Below are 14001 nucleotides of genomic sequence, written 5' to 3'. Positions count from 1 at the left end.
AGCTCTCAACATGGAGGCTCCTCTACTTCACTTGCGTCCACCAAAGTCTGCAGTTCGATGGACGAGAACGATGGACCTGGAGAAGGTGGTAAGCACGTATGGAATGTGGTGCTGTGGAGAAGGCTCAGCTTGTAGAGGGGACAGAGGATAGGTTGGCTAAATTTACTCCAGGAACCTGTAACTTCTGAAGCAGGATGAATGGAGGAGTTCATAAGGGTCAATGGCAAAAGGATAGGATCAATAAGGCTCCCACAGGGGATCAGTATCTATTTTATTTGAACACAAAGTGGGGGTTAACCTGATTTGGAGACACTTCACATCCTCTGAGGGGGTAAAGAGCCTAAGAAGGCAAGATGTTGCCCACTGTGAAAATACAAAGGGGGTAATTGCTATCCCAAATTCTTTTTACTTTTAACATATTAAAGACAATTTAATCTGTTGACTGACAGTTATAGCCCTGCTGATGTACTCTAAGTGAACTCAACATGTGAAAATATGACCTTTATACAAAGAATTAATTGATGGTAATTTCAAAAATATTCTTTGTACCTTAAGCTAATGCATTTTAGAATTGATTCCTTTGTGATATGGTTAGATGACCTAGATCTCAGAATTGATGTTTTTCATGGTCTCACTGGATGGTTTTGGATAAACCTCTTCAACACTGTAAAATGGAGATTGTAATACATGTTTATTTCCTCCCTATGGATTGTTATCAGGCTCAAATCAATTATGGGGAAGTATTCAGAAAAGTATAAAACTGATATGTTCAAGATATTGTGAAAGAATTATCTCCCTTATTTGTTATAAATGAAATGATTTAATTTTCCCAAAGTACCTGGAGGTGGAGGAAGCATTTTTTATTTTATTCAGTGAGATATATGATTCATACAGAATTACTTCCTGAGTACCATCCATTATCAGATATTTTTGTATTTCTGAAAATATCAAGTTCAGCCATCTTAAGAGTCTCTTGTTGCAATGTGTTGTATTTACCTAATAAATGAAATGAAATGATCTTTGCTGAGCTTTTGGCTAAGCCTTCTTAGCTAAAAGCCTAAAAGATATATTTTATCAATAGTCAGGGGAAAAAATTCCCAAGCCCTGTGGTTCAGATGAGTTCTTCAGTAAATGTTCCCACTGGAAAGAAGGATGAAAGTACCTCCTTCCATTTCCCATGCCAAGAGTCAGACTTTCTCCCCAACAGCCAAGGATGGATACTCTTGTAATCCAGGTGATAAAGAACCTTAAGACCCTGTCACCTGAGACACATATTATAAATGTGGGAGCTTTGCTATAGAGGTGAAACTTCTCCAACCATCTTTTCTAATTCACATGAAGTAGGCAGAAATCCTCAAGCTAAGTCCTTCAGAGGTAAAGTGTGATTTTGGGGGTCAGATGGTGGTACTTCTGGGGACTAATTTGCTCCAACTTTCACTTCATTCTGTAAACTGCTATGATAGCTTCTAATGGACTAAGAGTAAAATGTCACCTATGAAGAGGTAGAGGAAGAGGCTGTGCAAATGCCAAGAGGAAAAAAAGTAGCAGCAGCAAATGTCCTACATTTATACAATGCTTTCTAGAAATTCCATCCACCCCTAGAATCCAGAATCAGAATAAGGGTGCTAGAGCAGTTGTCTGAAGACTGTGAATTTCCATTTGTTGATCTTGAATAATACAGACTACACAAGAAAACAAAAATCACCAAGAAAGCCCATTGGCCACCTAAGATTTTGATTTTACTTTGAGAAGAAATATTTAGTCTCAGTTTGTGATTAAAGGTCAGAATAAGAGCACATTAAGAACGCGTACTAGACTTCCATCACATTTTGAATTCAGGTTGCCTGAGGGAGAGCTAGGATTTATAACTTTAAAGCATGTAAATTTTAGAGCCGGGCTGTAAAAGGTTTTTTTACATCCCTAAGATGTTAAAGGTTATCCAGTATATTTATGTGACCTAAGTTTGGCTTATTTAGTTTTATGGCCTTAGATATTTAAATCATTATTAAGCATTTGTAAAATATTTCAAAATGCATTTTAAAGGGGAAAATGTGTTGTGTTAGTGGCACTAACATAATTGAAACTACAAAACTGTTCTGTTCACAGACATAATAGATATTGCAATTTTAACTCAACATCTGCTACGCAGGTTGCTGGTGAGAACATTTGTTGAAAATCTGCTCATTGATACTGGGAAGGGGTGGCAATCAGGGCTTAGTTCATAAGGAATTTTACGGAGATCTCCATTTCAGGATGTAGTAAAGCGAAGAGTCCAAACAGCAGGCACTTTTCATGCTTGTACAATGTTGAGCAGCTCAAAGTCCCTCACAAAATGCATTTTCCTCCCTAGCCATCCCTAGCCTAGGAATGTCATTTGTCCGTATACAGTATGGTGATATGCAGTCAATGCTATTGATCAAATTGGCATGAAATTAAGAGCAAAACTTCCTCCTCAGACTTCCTCCCCCTACCCCCCACCCTGCCCTCGCAGCCGAAAGCATAAGATGCTCTTCCATAGGTGGGAGTGAACCCCATCCGTTTTATGTTTCCTTTTAGTTTATCATTTGTCTTAGTAAAGACTGTTGAGTATACAGTGTCAGCGGGGGACTTTGCCTCACTCTACAGAAAATGACATATTGATTCTGAATCAGTTCCAGTCTATTAGATGATACTTCTAAATGTCTCCTTTGTGCAACATCTGTGTTCCCTTTTCTACCAATAAAAACATACTAATGATTCTTACAGAAGTGTCGGAGGAAGGCTTCCAGATTCCAGCCACAATAACAGAAAGATATAAAGTCGGAAGGACAATAGGAGATGGAAATTTCGCTGTTGTCAAGGAATGTGTAGAAAGGTGAGAAGATGTCATTTGCATTGGACTTTAAAGGAAACATTTGGCATTATGTTTTCCAAGGTTGTGTCTTTATTTGCAGTCTCTGGCACATATGGAATAGGTTAATGTCTCAACTCCAGATGGAAAAAAAATGTAAAAGAAAGAAAACCTCATCTAACAACAGATTTGAAAAATGTAGTGATTCCTGGGGACAATCTATAAATTAAGGACTTTGATTTTTCTTTTTAATGTACTCAGCGAAACTTTGCCAGATCTTTCGGATAAGTCCTTTTATTTTGTATGAAAAAAAGAAAAAAGAATCTTTTTCTACACTTTGGGGGGATGTTTGCAGAGGTCAGAATGTTCTCATATAAAGTATATACTGCTAACTTGTACTACATAAAATTAGATATAATAACCTTGAAGAGCTTTAAAATGCAGAAGTACTGATTCCAACAAAAGTGGTATTTAATATATTAAGATGCTTCAAAATGAGTGATCCAAATGCTCTTGCAGAGCCAAAGGAAGAGTTTAGAGTGGAAGATTTATACCCAGGATTCTTGGGACCTAGCCAAGGATAGTGACTGTGACTAGGTGAAGAGGTGACAACTGATGGAATGATAGTCCAGACTAAAGTGTCCTCAAACCATAAATCTGGTGTTAGATTTGCAATTTGTTTCTTGAGCCCTTGTATCCTTTACAGAGACCTGGTCAACCAGCAGCCTCTTCTTGGAACTGGTAGGCAGAGTCAGGGAGGACTCACTTCATTCCTCAAAGGAGTGTTTTCACCTGCTTCCTGGGACCCAACCCGGAATGTCATGAGTCCCAGCTACTCTTCTCTGTCCCCAGTGGGACTTGTGCCCTGCTATGTCCTTCATGCCGTAGGAGAGTAATCTTTCTAGTCGACACTGCCAGTGAGAGAGGGTACCTTAGTTTCAAATCTTTAACTTGCAAGAGCCAGAGTTTGTTCTTTTCCAAGGACTTTGATTTAAAAACACAAACTTTTGTGTCATTTGGGAGCTGGAGGTCTACCCAAGGCCTCAGATACCACGTGGGGTCTTTGTTCCCTATATGTGTGTCACCACTCTTTGGAAGACTGGTGACATTATGCTACTGCCCTGCAGTTGAGCTCAAACTCTGCTCCTCGCCAACATCCCATCTGGCTGAGGCTTCCCTACAGCAACCTGCCATAGCAGCCTTTGGTGAGGAAAAGGCATGAAAAATTTGAAAAATCCTCCATTTGATATTGCTGGCCACTTTTTCCCCTCTCTTTCCCTCATTGCCCCAGAACCAGCACAGAGCTTAGTCATTTGTTGTGTTTCTGCCAAATATACAGAACTTGCCATTACTTTTCTGGACCTCATTCCTCCCCACATAGGAACAATTGCTGTTTACTGAGTATAAACTATATACAAGGCCTATAAGTTATGCTATTTCACTTTACTCTCATAACAATCTGATAATTTCAGTATATCTCCATTTTAGACAAAAAAAAAAAAAAAAAAAACCTGGAGAAGTTAAATCCTCAAGGTCCCTTAGCGACTGAGTATTAAGCAAGACATAGAGCCATGTTCAGCTCCAGAATCCACAGTTTTGATCTCTTTGCTCCACAGCCTCCAACAGGGAGCCTCCCAGAAAAATGTGACTTAAAAGAGTCAAAGTCACATATACTATATTTGTCCCCATACAAATAAAACAGACATTAAATCAGGAAAGCCATTCCTCATGTCATAGATGCAAGAATGTGTTTATGTCATTTTATATTTTATTTTATATTTTATTTTACTGATTGTAAATTCAACTCTTAAAATTTATTTCCACTGTAGCAGAAAATCCCATTTTCAGCAGATTGCCATGCCCTTCCACTGTGGGGTATCTGGGTTTTTGCCAGCGCTCATCATCTGTTGAGTCTGACGTGGGGGCCGTGTGCTGCTTCTCGCTAGTACATGGATTGCTGCGGCTTCTCAGCCCAACTGTACTGTGCTCCCACAATAGAAATTTCTCATTTCTCCCTCCAAAATTAATCTATTTATTTCTAGTTTGGACTGTGTTCATTTTGCATGAGTTCACATCTTGGGTCTCATTGTATAAACCTTCAGAGTCTAAACACCAGATTGCTCCAAAAAGCCTTAGTATTCTATTCCCGCTGAACAAGGACATATGGCGTGTGCCCTCTCTCCCCAGAGGTATCACAAAACATTCTTTTAATATTTTCCAGAGGTCCAAGAAAATAAAAGCGAGCTAAGAATGTTATGAATGGCACACACTGCTGGCGGGTATTATCTGCCATGTTTTGAAAAATGAATATGTATGAACAAGAGCAAGTTTGTCCCTCTCTGTTAATAACATGCTGTCACAGGGAAGATTTTCCTACAACAACGCATGCAATAGTAAGGTTACACAGGCTTTTCCCCCATGGTCGTGTGCCAGTACATCCTCCGGCAGTGGCTGCCAGGCCCATTTAGATTTCTCCCTGTCCCATGGTAGTAATTTGTCCAGTGGCCCCTAAGAGCCCCTAGGGCATGAAGTTGTGAACTGGGCTGTGCTCTGCTTTCATGATGTTTTGAGGAGGCCTCAAAGTTAACTCAAAGAGCTGAGAAGCGTTAGCGAGAGGTGGAGGCATTCGAGGAGGTGCCCCTTGTCTCCAGCTCTCCTGGCTCTTGTGTGCTAATTACTTCCACGCCAAGGGTGTGCGTGACGGGGTCCCGAGCAGCGATGGTGTCCCAGGTGGCTCTAGATTCTCTTCCTCACCTGCACTGCTTGCATTTTTTTTAGTAATGTAGGCCTCAGAACTGTATGAAAATTTTAGCTGCTGCTGATTCCCTCCCTCCCTCCATCTATAAACCTGAAGGAACTGCTCAGCAAAACCACTGACTTAAGCAATAAGCAGAGGCAGACTCAGACCCACCTGAGCCAGCTGAGACTCCAGTGTCACCAAAATGGGTTTCACCCACCAATCTTCTAGAATTTCAAGGACAGGGTTCCTATAGCTTGAAGGCATTTCCTTATAAAGTGAGATTTGGAGGATGAGTTGGGGTGAAGAAGCTCAAATCTCTCAGAAAGTTGATGGTGTTCTTTGTTTCTTTCCTGAGGTTGCTGGGGTACCTTAGAGTCCTTGAGCCATGTTCACTTTCAAAATAAAACTCTATTAAGAGATGTTGGATAGAACACTCTGGAATGCCTCAGTCCCCTCCCCTGCTCTGCTCTGAGTAGTCTACCCACTTATGCAAGAGACTGAGATTGGAATTTATTATGACAACTTGGTAAACAAAGGGTGGTGTTTGCTAACCCCTCCTTCTTGGGGGATGAGGTCTTCCTATGTGTGGTCTAACTGCCACCATCCTTGGGAGTTTCTACAGCTCCCTCAACAAGTCTGGAGCCCCTGTTAGTATAGACCTGAGCTGGGGCTCCAGAAAGATAAGATGTAGTTCCTCTCCACAAGAACTTGACTTTGAACCATAAACAAATGATTGCCGTTAGCACTCAGTAGCAGCAACAGTAGAGGAGTCATTGGGGGGCTGTGTTTCCTTTTCCATGTCATCTTACATAAAACCTTGAAAATAGCAAAAAATAATAAAAATCATGTGAGTCCTGGCATGCCAATATTGCCAACGCACCCCCCGCCCCGCCGCCTTTTTATAAGCATTCTGCTGCCCTCCTATTGAGGGAGGAAGTGGGGAGAAGACTGGTCTGGGATTAAGAATCACTAAGTTTGAGACAGCTTCCTCTAAGCTATATTTAGCACAAATTTTAATAGCTAGATTTACTTCCAAGTTCAGTAAAATTTGGAAATTCCTCTCAGAGGACCACCAAAGCCTTGTTTCCAGTAAGCTGTTATAGGGCCACTGCACCCCAGACTTGCTGGTATTTTCCCCTCAACTTAAGGCACAGGACATAAACTGATTGTTCAATGTCCCATGGCCAGCACATCCGCTTGCTCCCTGGAGTTCTGCTTCTTGTCTGGCTGGCTGAAAAGAGGGTTCTGCCTTACTGGGTCTCACCCTAGACCTTTCCTTTGAGTTCTTTAATGATAGGGAGTCTCAAATGGCAAACATGGGGATTCACAAAATTAAGAACCCCCCTACTTTTCTCACCACACCATCATGTCCATCCATTAATTTGTGGAGGTGTCAGGTGGAACCGTCAGCTTCGACATGGTTCTCTGGCTCAGCCTGGGATTGCTGGTTTTCTTTATGTAGCTAATCCAATAGTCTTTAGCCCCCCCCACCTCCCCCACCTCTCCTCCAGCCCACTTTGAACAAAACTTTCAAACCAGGTAAGAACATGTTCATGTGTTCTAATCTCATTTGCTTTTTTATAATTTTGTAATGATTTATGAAAAACAGAACCCAGAAACACTTTAGCTTTTAGTTTTCCTCATACTTAAAATTTTCAAATTTGCAAACAAAGCCTTCAGAAGCCTCTTAAAAAGTGGCTACTTAAAGGGACACTTGAGCTTTTTGTGATGTGAGGAATCCACTTGTGTGTGAGTTATTTCACTTTCTCATTTTTCTGTTTGCTTGCACATTTAAAATTATAAATGGTTTATATTTCATTTTCCCTCTTACTGATGTGCTTTTTCTCCACCCTGATCCCAGAGGCTTGCTGACTGTCTGGTGAGTGTGTGAGGACATTGAGTACCCAAGTCTTGCATTTAGCCCAAAGCCAACTCATACTCTGCTCCATCCTGGCCTCACTGCCTGGCCATGGGCCAGAAGAGTCAACAAAGGGCAAGTGGCAGGGACACCCTATGGACCCTTGGTCCATTGTGTCACAAGGTTGAAGTAACTTGGGCTCTTCTGGATGTCCCACTTTCTGTAGGAGAGCCACCCTGAAGCAGCGAGAGGGCTTTACCATATCCCATGTGAACCACAAAGCCCTCTTGTGGAGAAGATATGTTTCAAAGTGATACATGCATCAGGGTTTTGTTCACCAAGAGAGAGGCATAACAATTTGCCTTTTTTTTGGGGGGGGGGTGTTTTTGCCAGCTAGCACCATGCAGGGTGTAGGAAGTGTAGTAGAGAAGCATTTTTTTCAGAAGCAAATGACACGAATGCTAAATGACTAAAACGCCCTTGAGACACATTGTTAATATCTGGTTTCTTTATTTGCTTACAGAAATCGTTCTCTTGATCTCATCATGTAACTAGGAAATCCCTCTTTGATTCTCCATACTGTAGATTTTAAAAGCGCTATTTGAAAATTTTGTTTTCATTCTCATTGTATTCATTTGGATCCATAAAATTGTCTTCTACCTGTAGGTAAAAGGGTAGTCTGTTTGGATTTCCCACCAGAAATGATATGGCAATGCTTGTGAATAGGGTTTGATTATTAAGTATGCGTTGTGTTCTTTGACAATAGACCTGTTGTGTTTTGCCCTATGATGTCTTAAGAAACATTAATACAAGTTAGGAAATTCTTTAAAGGTACTAACATGACTAAAACCTCCTTTCCACATCCACCATGAAGAAGGGGTAGTGTTGGTTAGAAGGTATGTGAAGCAGAGACCCCAAGAACTCAGAGCCTTGATTTAAACTCAGCCATGTGGTTTTGGGAAAGTGACTTGATTTTAATCATCACCTTCATTTTACTTTTATGAAATGAGACAGACATAAAAGGTCCAATAGGTGAAAGAGAACTCAGATAATGGCTTTACCCTTTTTCTATGCACACTTAAATACATTACTCATGAGATACAGCAGATCCCAGCCTTCCACGCCAACCAAAGACTAAAGACTATGAACTGCTTCTTGAAAGTTTTCAGTGTGAATGTGATAACAACCACTGAGTAAACTGTCACAGCCACACTCTGGAGAGAGATTCTCAAGAGGGACTGGAAGTGTGTGTTCAGGCTACCCCACTTTAGAGGGATGGGCAAGACACATTAGCAGGGGAGGTTATGTATGGCAGTAGCAATAGTAGTGTTTTAGTACAAACATGACAACATTAACAGATCAAAATGTTTCTATGTTAGCATGTTTTTGAACCTTATACTTGGTCAACCCTCCAGAAGTTGACATATTTTCTTTAAAAAAGAAAAAGAGAGGACTTACAAAGTATTTGCACCATGAAGCAAAATCTATAAGGTGAGGCATTACTCCTTAACTCAGTGATCCATTAAATCTGAAATTATGTTTATTAAAAACAATCTTTCTCTTTGCAGGTCTACAGCTAGGGAGTATGCTTTGAAAATTATCAAGAAAAGCAAATGTCGCGGCAAAGTATGTATAAGGTTTATTTTTACAAAAATACAGTGGTGGGTAGAGAGGAACACAAAAATGAGCTACCAAATAAACTGAAGTTCACCCTAATTGTTCCATATTGGTGGAATATAGTGTTATCTACTAATTCATATATAAATTTATGCTATAAACATTCCTGAAATAAAAGTTGGTTGGAGTGATTGGATGTTATTCTGTACCTTATCCTTATGTGCTTGTTTACTTTCTTGCCTTTTATGATCTAAGTTTCATGCCATCCTACTATATAACATTACAGTTCCCATGACAGAGTCTGAATTTACAGGCATTATCTCAGGACCTTCAACATCTTTTGGAAATTCTAGGCTATTTGAATATCAAAATGATAAACTCATGATATTTTACCAAGATACGTCTCCCTCAACCCCCAGATAATATAATTTTACTCATTTGTGTTAGAGCCTCATATATTTTGAAGTGTATATTGATTAAGGTAACTTTTTTCTTGGACAGGAGCACATGATTCAGAATGAAGTGTCCATTTTAAGAAGAGTGAAACATCCCAATATTGTTCTTTTGATCGAAGAGATGGATGTGCCAACTGAACTTTATCTTGTCATGGAATTAGTAAAGGTGTGTATTTTGGAAAAGAAATAAACCTTTACAGAGCACTACACTTACCTTTATATAAAAGAACGAAATCTTTTCTTTCTTCCCACCAAGATTCAGTCTCTCATTGCTGATTGGGCTTAATGTTCAAGAGTATTAACACTAGAATTATGCCTCAAGAGTTCAAGTCCCAGCATTGACCGAAATACAGGGACTTGTGCTTCAGTTCTCCAATATGCAAAATGAGAATAATGATAGTACCTACTTAGGGGTATTATTGTGGGGATGCAAGGGATGGTGCCTACCAGTTTGTATAACACAGAAAGTATTGGAATATGATGCAGAAGTATCTACCACTAGTCAGTGAATGTTAGAATCTTACCCTGTGGCATAAAACTGCTTCTTTTATTCTAGTCAAACTTACAATATAGAAGGAGTTAAATGTTGATAATCTAGGTGATCAGTGACTCACTTATTTATATATCATGTTTGAAACTTTCAGTAAACCAGAAGTTTTTTAAATTGAAGATTTTGTTTTTAGGAAGTTATACTTTTCTCAAGCTTTTCCTATCATAGTAATGTACCTTAAGATGTAAGGAATTTCTACTTTAGTTGTGGAGTGTTGTAAGTTAGTGGCACTGCCATCTGCATTAACTGTGCGCGTCGTGGTGAGTCTGGGGCTTCAGGAACTGTGTTTGGAATCACACCCGGGAACTAGTGGCAGGATTCAGCATTGTGGAGCACAGGGTTTTCTTTTGTAAAGATTTAAGACAAAGAAAGCATTGAAAACACTAGTCTGTTCTGTATAGGAAGATGTTCCTAGACCTTTAAACATTCATTATTCAGATTTGCTTCATTGTAGATCTGTTGGCATGTGTTTTTTGCTTAGTTTGTTATTTATATTTTTATAGATGGAACCATTTGTGTGTGTGTGTATATATGTGTGTATACACTTATATGACTTCAAGTTAGAATTCATTTATTTCTGAGAGGAGTGAGGGCTCATTTTTGTCTTAAGGTTATTGTCACACTTGAGGCTGAAAGGGATAAAAATATCAATTGGTTGGAGCTTTCCCCCTCCATCTGAATGTAGAACATTCTTATTATGTATAACTTGATCTAGGAACACTATTACCATTAATTTACATGGAAAAATGCTTGAGCATTTCCAGACCCAAAAAATAATCCATAAAATCATACCAAATTGAAACATTCTACTTTCAAATAGCAGGGGAAACCTGCATTACAACAAAGGTCAATTTCATTTATTCAGAAAATTTTCATATTGGCATTTTATTACCAAAAAAGTTTGGTAATTTCCAACATTATAAATAATACTTTATGAGGGACCAAAGATATTTATTTTTACAATGCTTTTAATTTTTACCCTAACAATTTCAAACCATTTTGTTGCCCCTCTGTGTGCTATTTTTTGGCTAATTTTTATTAAATTAAATTTGAAGTTGATAAATAAAAAAGGCAAAGCCTCAAGAGTTCAGAACACATTTTGTGGGAAATCTTAATATGAATGTCAACCATATGCATTGTCAGGTGACTGTAACCAAGTCAGTGGTGACTAAAACTAGAGGGGTCCTCCTGTCACCTAACAGCCTTTATCAGTTCTCTCTGGGTGACCAATAAGGCCAACAAGTGTCTACAGCATTGGCTCTCCTCAACTGTGCCACTAAATTGTGCCTTTAAATTAGTCTGACCCAGGCCCTATGAGGATGGGTCTGGGGGCATCCTAAGATGTGCAGGCCAGCCCCAGGCTGACTTTAACATTCCCCCTGAGAAATGTAACTGGGCCTTGCTTCTCAAACGCTAAGGACACATTGGTGTACCAAAGCTAAAGGATAAACAATGTCTATATTCTGGAAAACGATGAAATAGTTATCATGAGTGAAAGTCCATAATTATTAGGAACAAGACTTCAGAATTCTGCCTGTGCACGTCCAAGCTACTGGTGTGTTTACAGGAAGGCAGCTTTGTGGAGGATGAGCAAGAGGACCAGATCCTCGAAGATCAACAGAAGTTAGAAAGACAAAGGGAATAGAAGGGACATTCCAAGCAAGCAGGGAGCTCTAATGACAGAGTACCTGGAGTTCAGATACTGGGAACTCAGTAGAGTTTTTGCAGGGTTACCACACATAGCCACACAAGTCTTTCTATGTTCAATTAGCCCACCATGATCCCCACCTCCCCAGAAGCAACCACCAAGCCTGCAGATTGGAGCCTTTCAGAGAAGCAGAAGTTGAGAGAGAAAGTGTTTATTATTTTTAAAAAAATAAGTGTTTAGTTTGGGAACTGCTGAGGCCGAATGGACAATGGGTCAAGCCTCCCAACTGGAAACTGTACAGAGTAACAGGACCAGGCCAGATAGTGAGATCGGAAAATTGTCAGCCTGCAAAGATTATATTTTGCTTTTACTATTGGAAAATAAAAATTGAGTCCCTTGCTACATTAGGACACAGATGAACACAAGTGGCTGTTCTGTATTGTATGCAAGAATGATGCAAATACTAAATTTGGGTTAGTAAATCAGGCCCAAATTCTCTGAAAGGGTTTCAAATAAATGGAACTAAAATTGGAACCTGAAATCACTGTTTTGCCAATTAACATTAAATTAACAAGGAACAGGGAAATCAAAAGTTCAAATGAATAAGGGCACTAGAAAACTTTCTTTGTAATCTCTCCACCCTCCACCTTCCCTTTCTCTCTCATCTTGGGAATGACAATTTCTGGTCCTCTTCTCTGTTCCTTACAAAGAAAACACATTATTGGAAAAGAAAACACTACGCCCAATCTAAGAGAGCTAAATATAAAGAATGAAAGGAATATACGTATGTGCTCACCAGGCAGCAGAACTTTTTGGTAAAGGCACCATTTACAGAATTACCTGTTTCTATTTGGGGAGGTTTAGGATTAGGCATTTAAATTTCTGCTGGCAGTTGGCATGAGGCATATAGCACATGGCCTCCAGGATAACCAGGTGCCACAAGTCCTCTACCCTGGAGACCCAGCTCCACCCCCCAGCATTACCTCTCCTCCCTGCCAGGGGCCTGTGGAAATGACTGTGTCTGATGGCAGGGAAGCCTCACTCTGCTCCTTTCTTGAAAGTATAGAGGAAATGTCACTGGTTTTCACATAGGAGAGGCAGAAAGACTTTCTGCCAGAAAGTCTCTGGGCCTTTCAGAGGGAAGTAGCAAGGAAGGCCCTCAGAACCCAAGTGCCGGCCTCCATTATTCATTTCCTTTCTAGTGTGTCAGCTGCCTCTCCAGGCGGCCCCGTTGAACCATCTGCTAGTGCACTTTTCTACCTGCTCTTTTCCTCTCAGGGAGGAGACCTCTTTGATGCCATTACTTCCACTAACAAGTACACTGAGCGAGACGCCAGTGGAATGCTGTACAACCTGGCCAGTGCCATCAAATACCTGCACAGCCTGAACATCGTCCACCGCGACATCAAACCAGAGAACCTGCTGGTAAGAGAAATGCCAACTTTGGGGCATTTTGAGTGAATACAAATAATTCTCTCTCTCTCTTTTTTTCTTATTTTTCTTTCCTTACAAAAAAATACCATCAAAGCCGCTTTCCAATAGGCCTCCAGTTAACTAGCTGGAAATGACTAGCCTTTTCACTTGATCTACAAGGGTTAATGCTTTAATGCTTCATTAGGAGCTCTTGGCTTATTAGTAAATAAAACACTGCAGCATTGGGTAGGGAGATATCTCAGGAAACCTATGACTATAGTTAGCCCCTTGGGCTGGGCATTTCACATATATTTATACTTACAGTATTACCTATGGCACTCTTTGTTAGAAAGTTTTTACCTGGGACAATAAAAAGCAATGACTTTTAGACTTTCTCTTGGTCTTCTAAATTTACATTCCCCAAAATATCTAAAACCAAGAGAAAATTCTAGCGAATTTTAAAGACACCAAACCCTCTACATAAAAATAATCATGATGAAGAGTGTTTAAAAATCAAAGAAAAATCTTTAAAAAATAAAAATCAAAATCAAAGATAGTTTTATCCCCTTTGTGACTATTTGGTTTGCTTTGAACTGTGTGTTTAGGATCTTCTCTTGGTTCAATTGTTAAGGGGACACTACTGAAAAGAAATGTGACAGACTGAACATGGGGAGTTGCCACTGGTGAATATAGGAATAAAAATTTTTGCTGGCTATTCAGGTTAGAATTTTTATGAAATCTATCTTCAGTTTCTTGACCTAAAAAACTAATTATTTTGCTTTTATTACCCAGCCCTGAGAGTCGTGTTATATCATTTTATCCATCTTTTCAGAAATCTGGGAGTTGAGGATTATCTTTTCAAAGCAGTGTTTCTTCAAGGAAAGAATTCC

The 14001-nt window shown here is 39.7% G+C and overlaps 1 protein-coding gene across 4 annotated transcripts in view; it reads left to right on the top strand.

Annotated features, from left to right (window-relative positions):
- DCLK1 (doublecortin like kinase 1) overlaps nucleotides 1-14001 on the top strand; it is a 323697-nt gene that overhangs the window by 258868 nt on the left and 50828 nt on the right. For all 4 annotated transcript variants that reach the window (XM_054701201.1, XM_054701200.1, XM_037527168.2 and 1 more), the window contains 5 exons: nucleotides 1-88; nucleotides 2746-2854; nucleotides 8997-9054; nucleotides 9547-9666; nucleotides 12977-13123. In XM_054701201.1, coding sequence (XP_054557176.1) covers nucleotides 58-88; nucleotides 2746-2854; nucleotides 8997-9054; nucleotides 9547-9666; nucleotides 12977-13123 — 465 coding nt within the window. In that variant the 5' untranslated portion in view covers nucleotides 1-57. The remainder of the gene's footprint in view (nucleotides 89-2745; nucleotides 2855-8996; nucleotides 9055-9546; nucleotides 9667-12976; nucleotides 13124-14001) is intronic.

The sequence above is a fragment of the Talpa occidentalis genome, unplaced genomic scaffold (assembly GCF_014898055.3).
Source record: "Talpa occidentalis isolate TD23 unplaced genomic scaffold, MPIMG_talOcc4v2.1 talOcc4.5, whole genome shotgun sequence".
Lineage (NCBI taxonomy): Eukaryota > Metazoa > Chordata > Mammalia > Eulipotyphla > Talpidae > Talpa > Talpa occidentalis.
The sequence above is the reverse complement of the archived record's forward strand: the minus strand, read 5'-3'. Positions and strand labels throughout refer to the sequence as shown.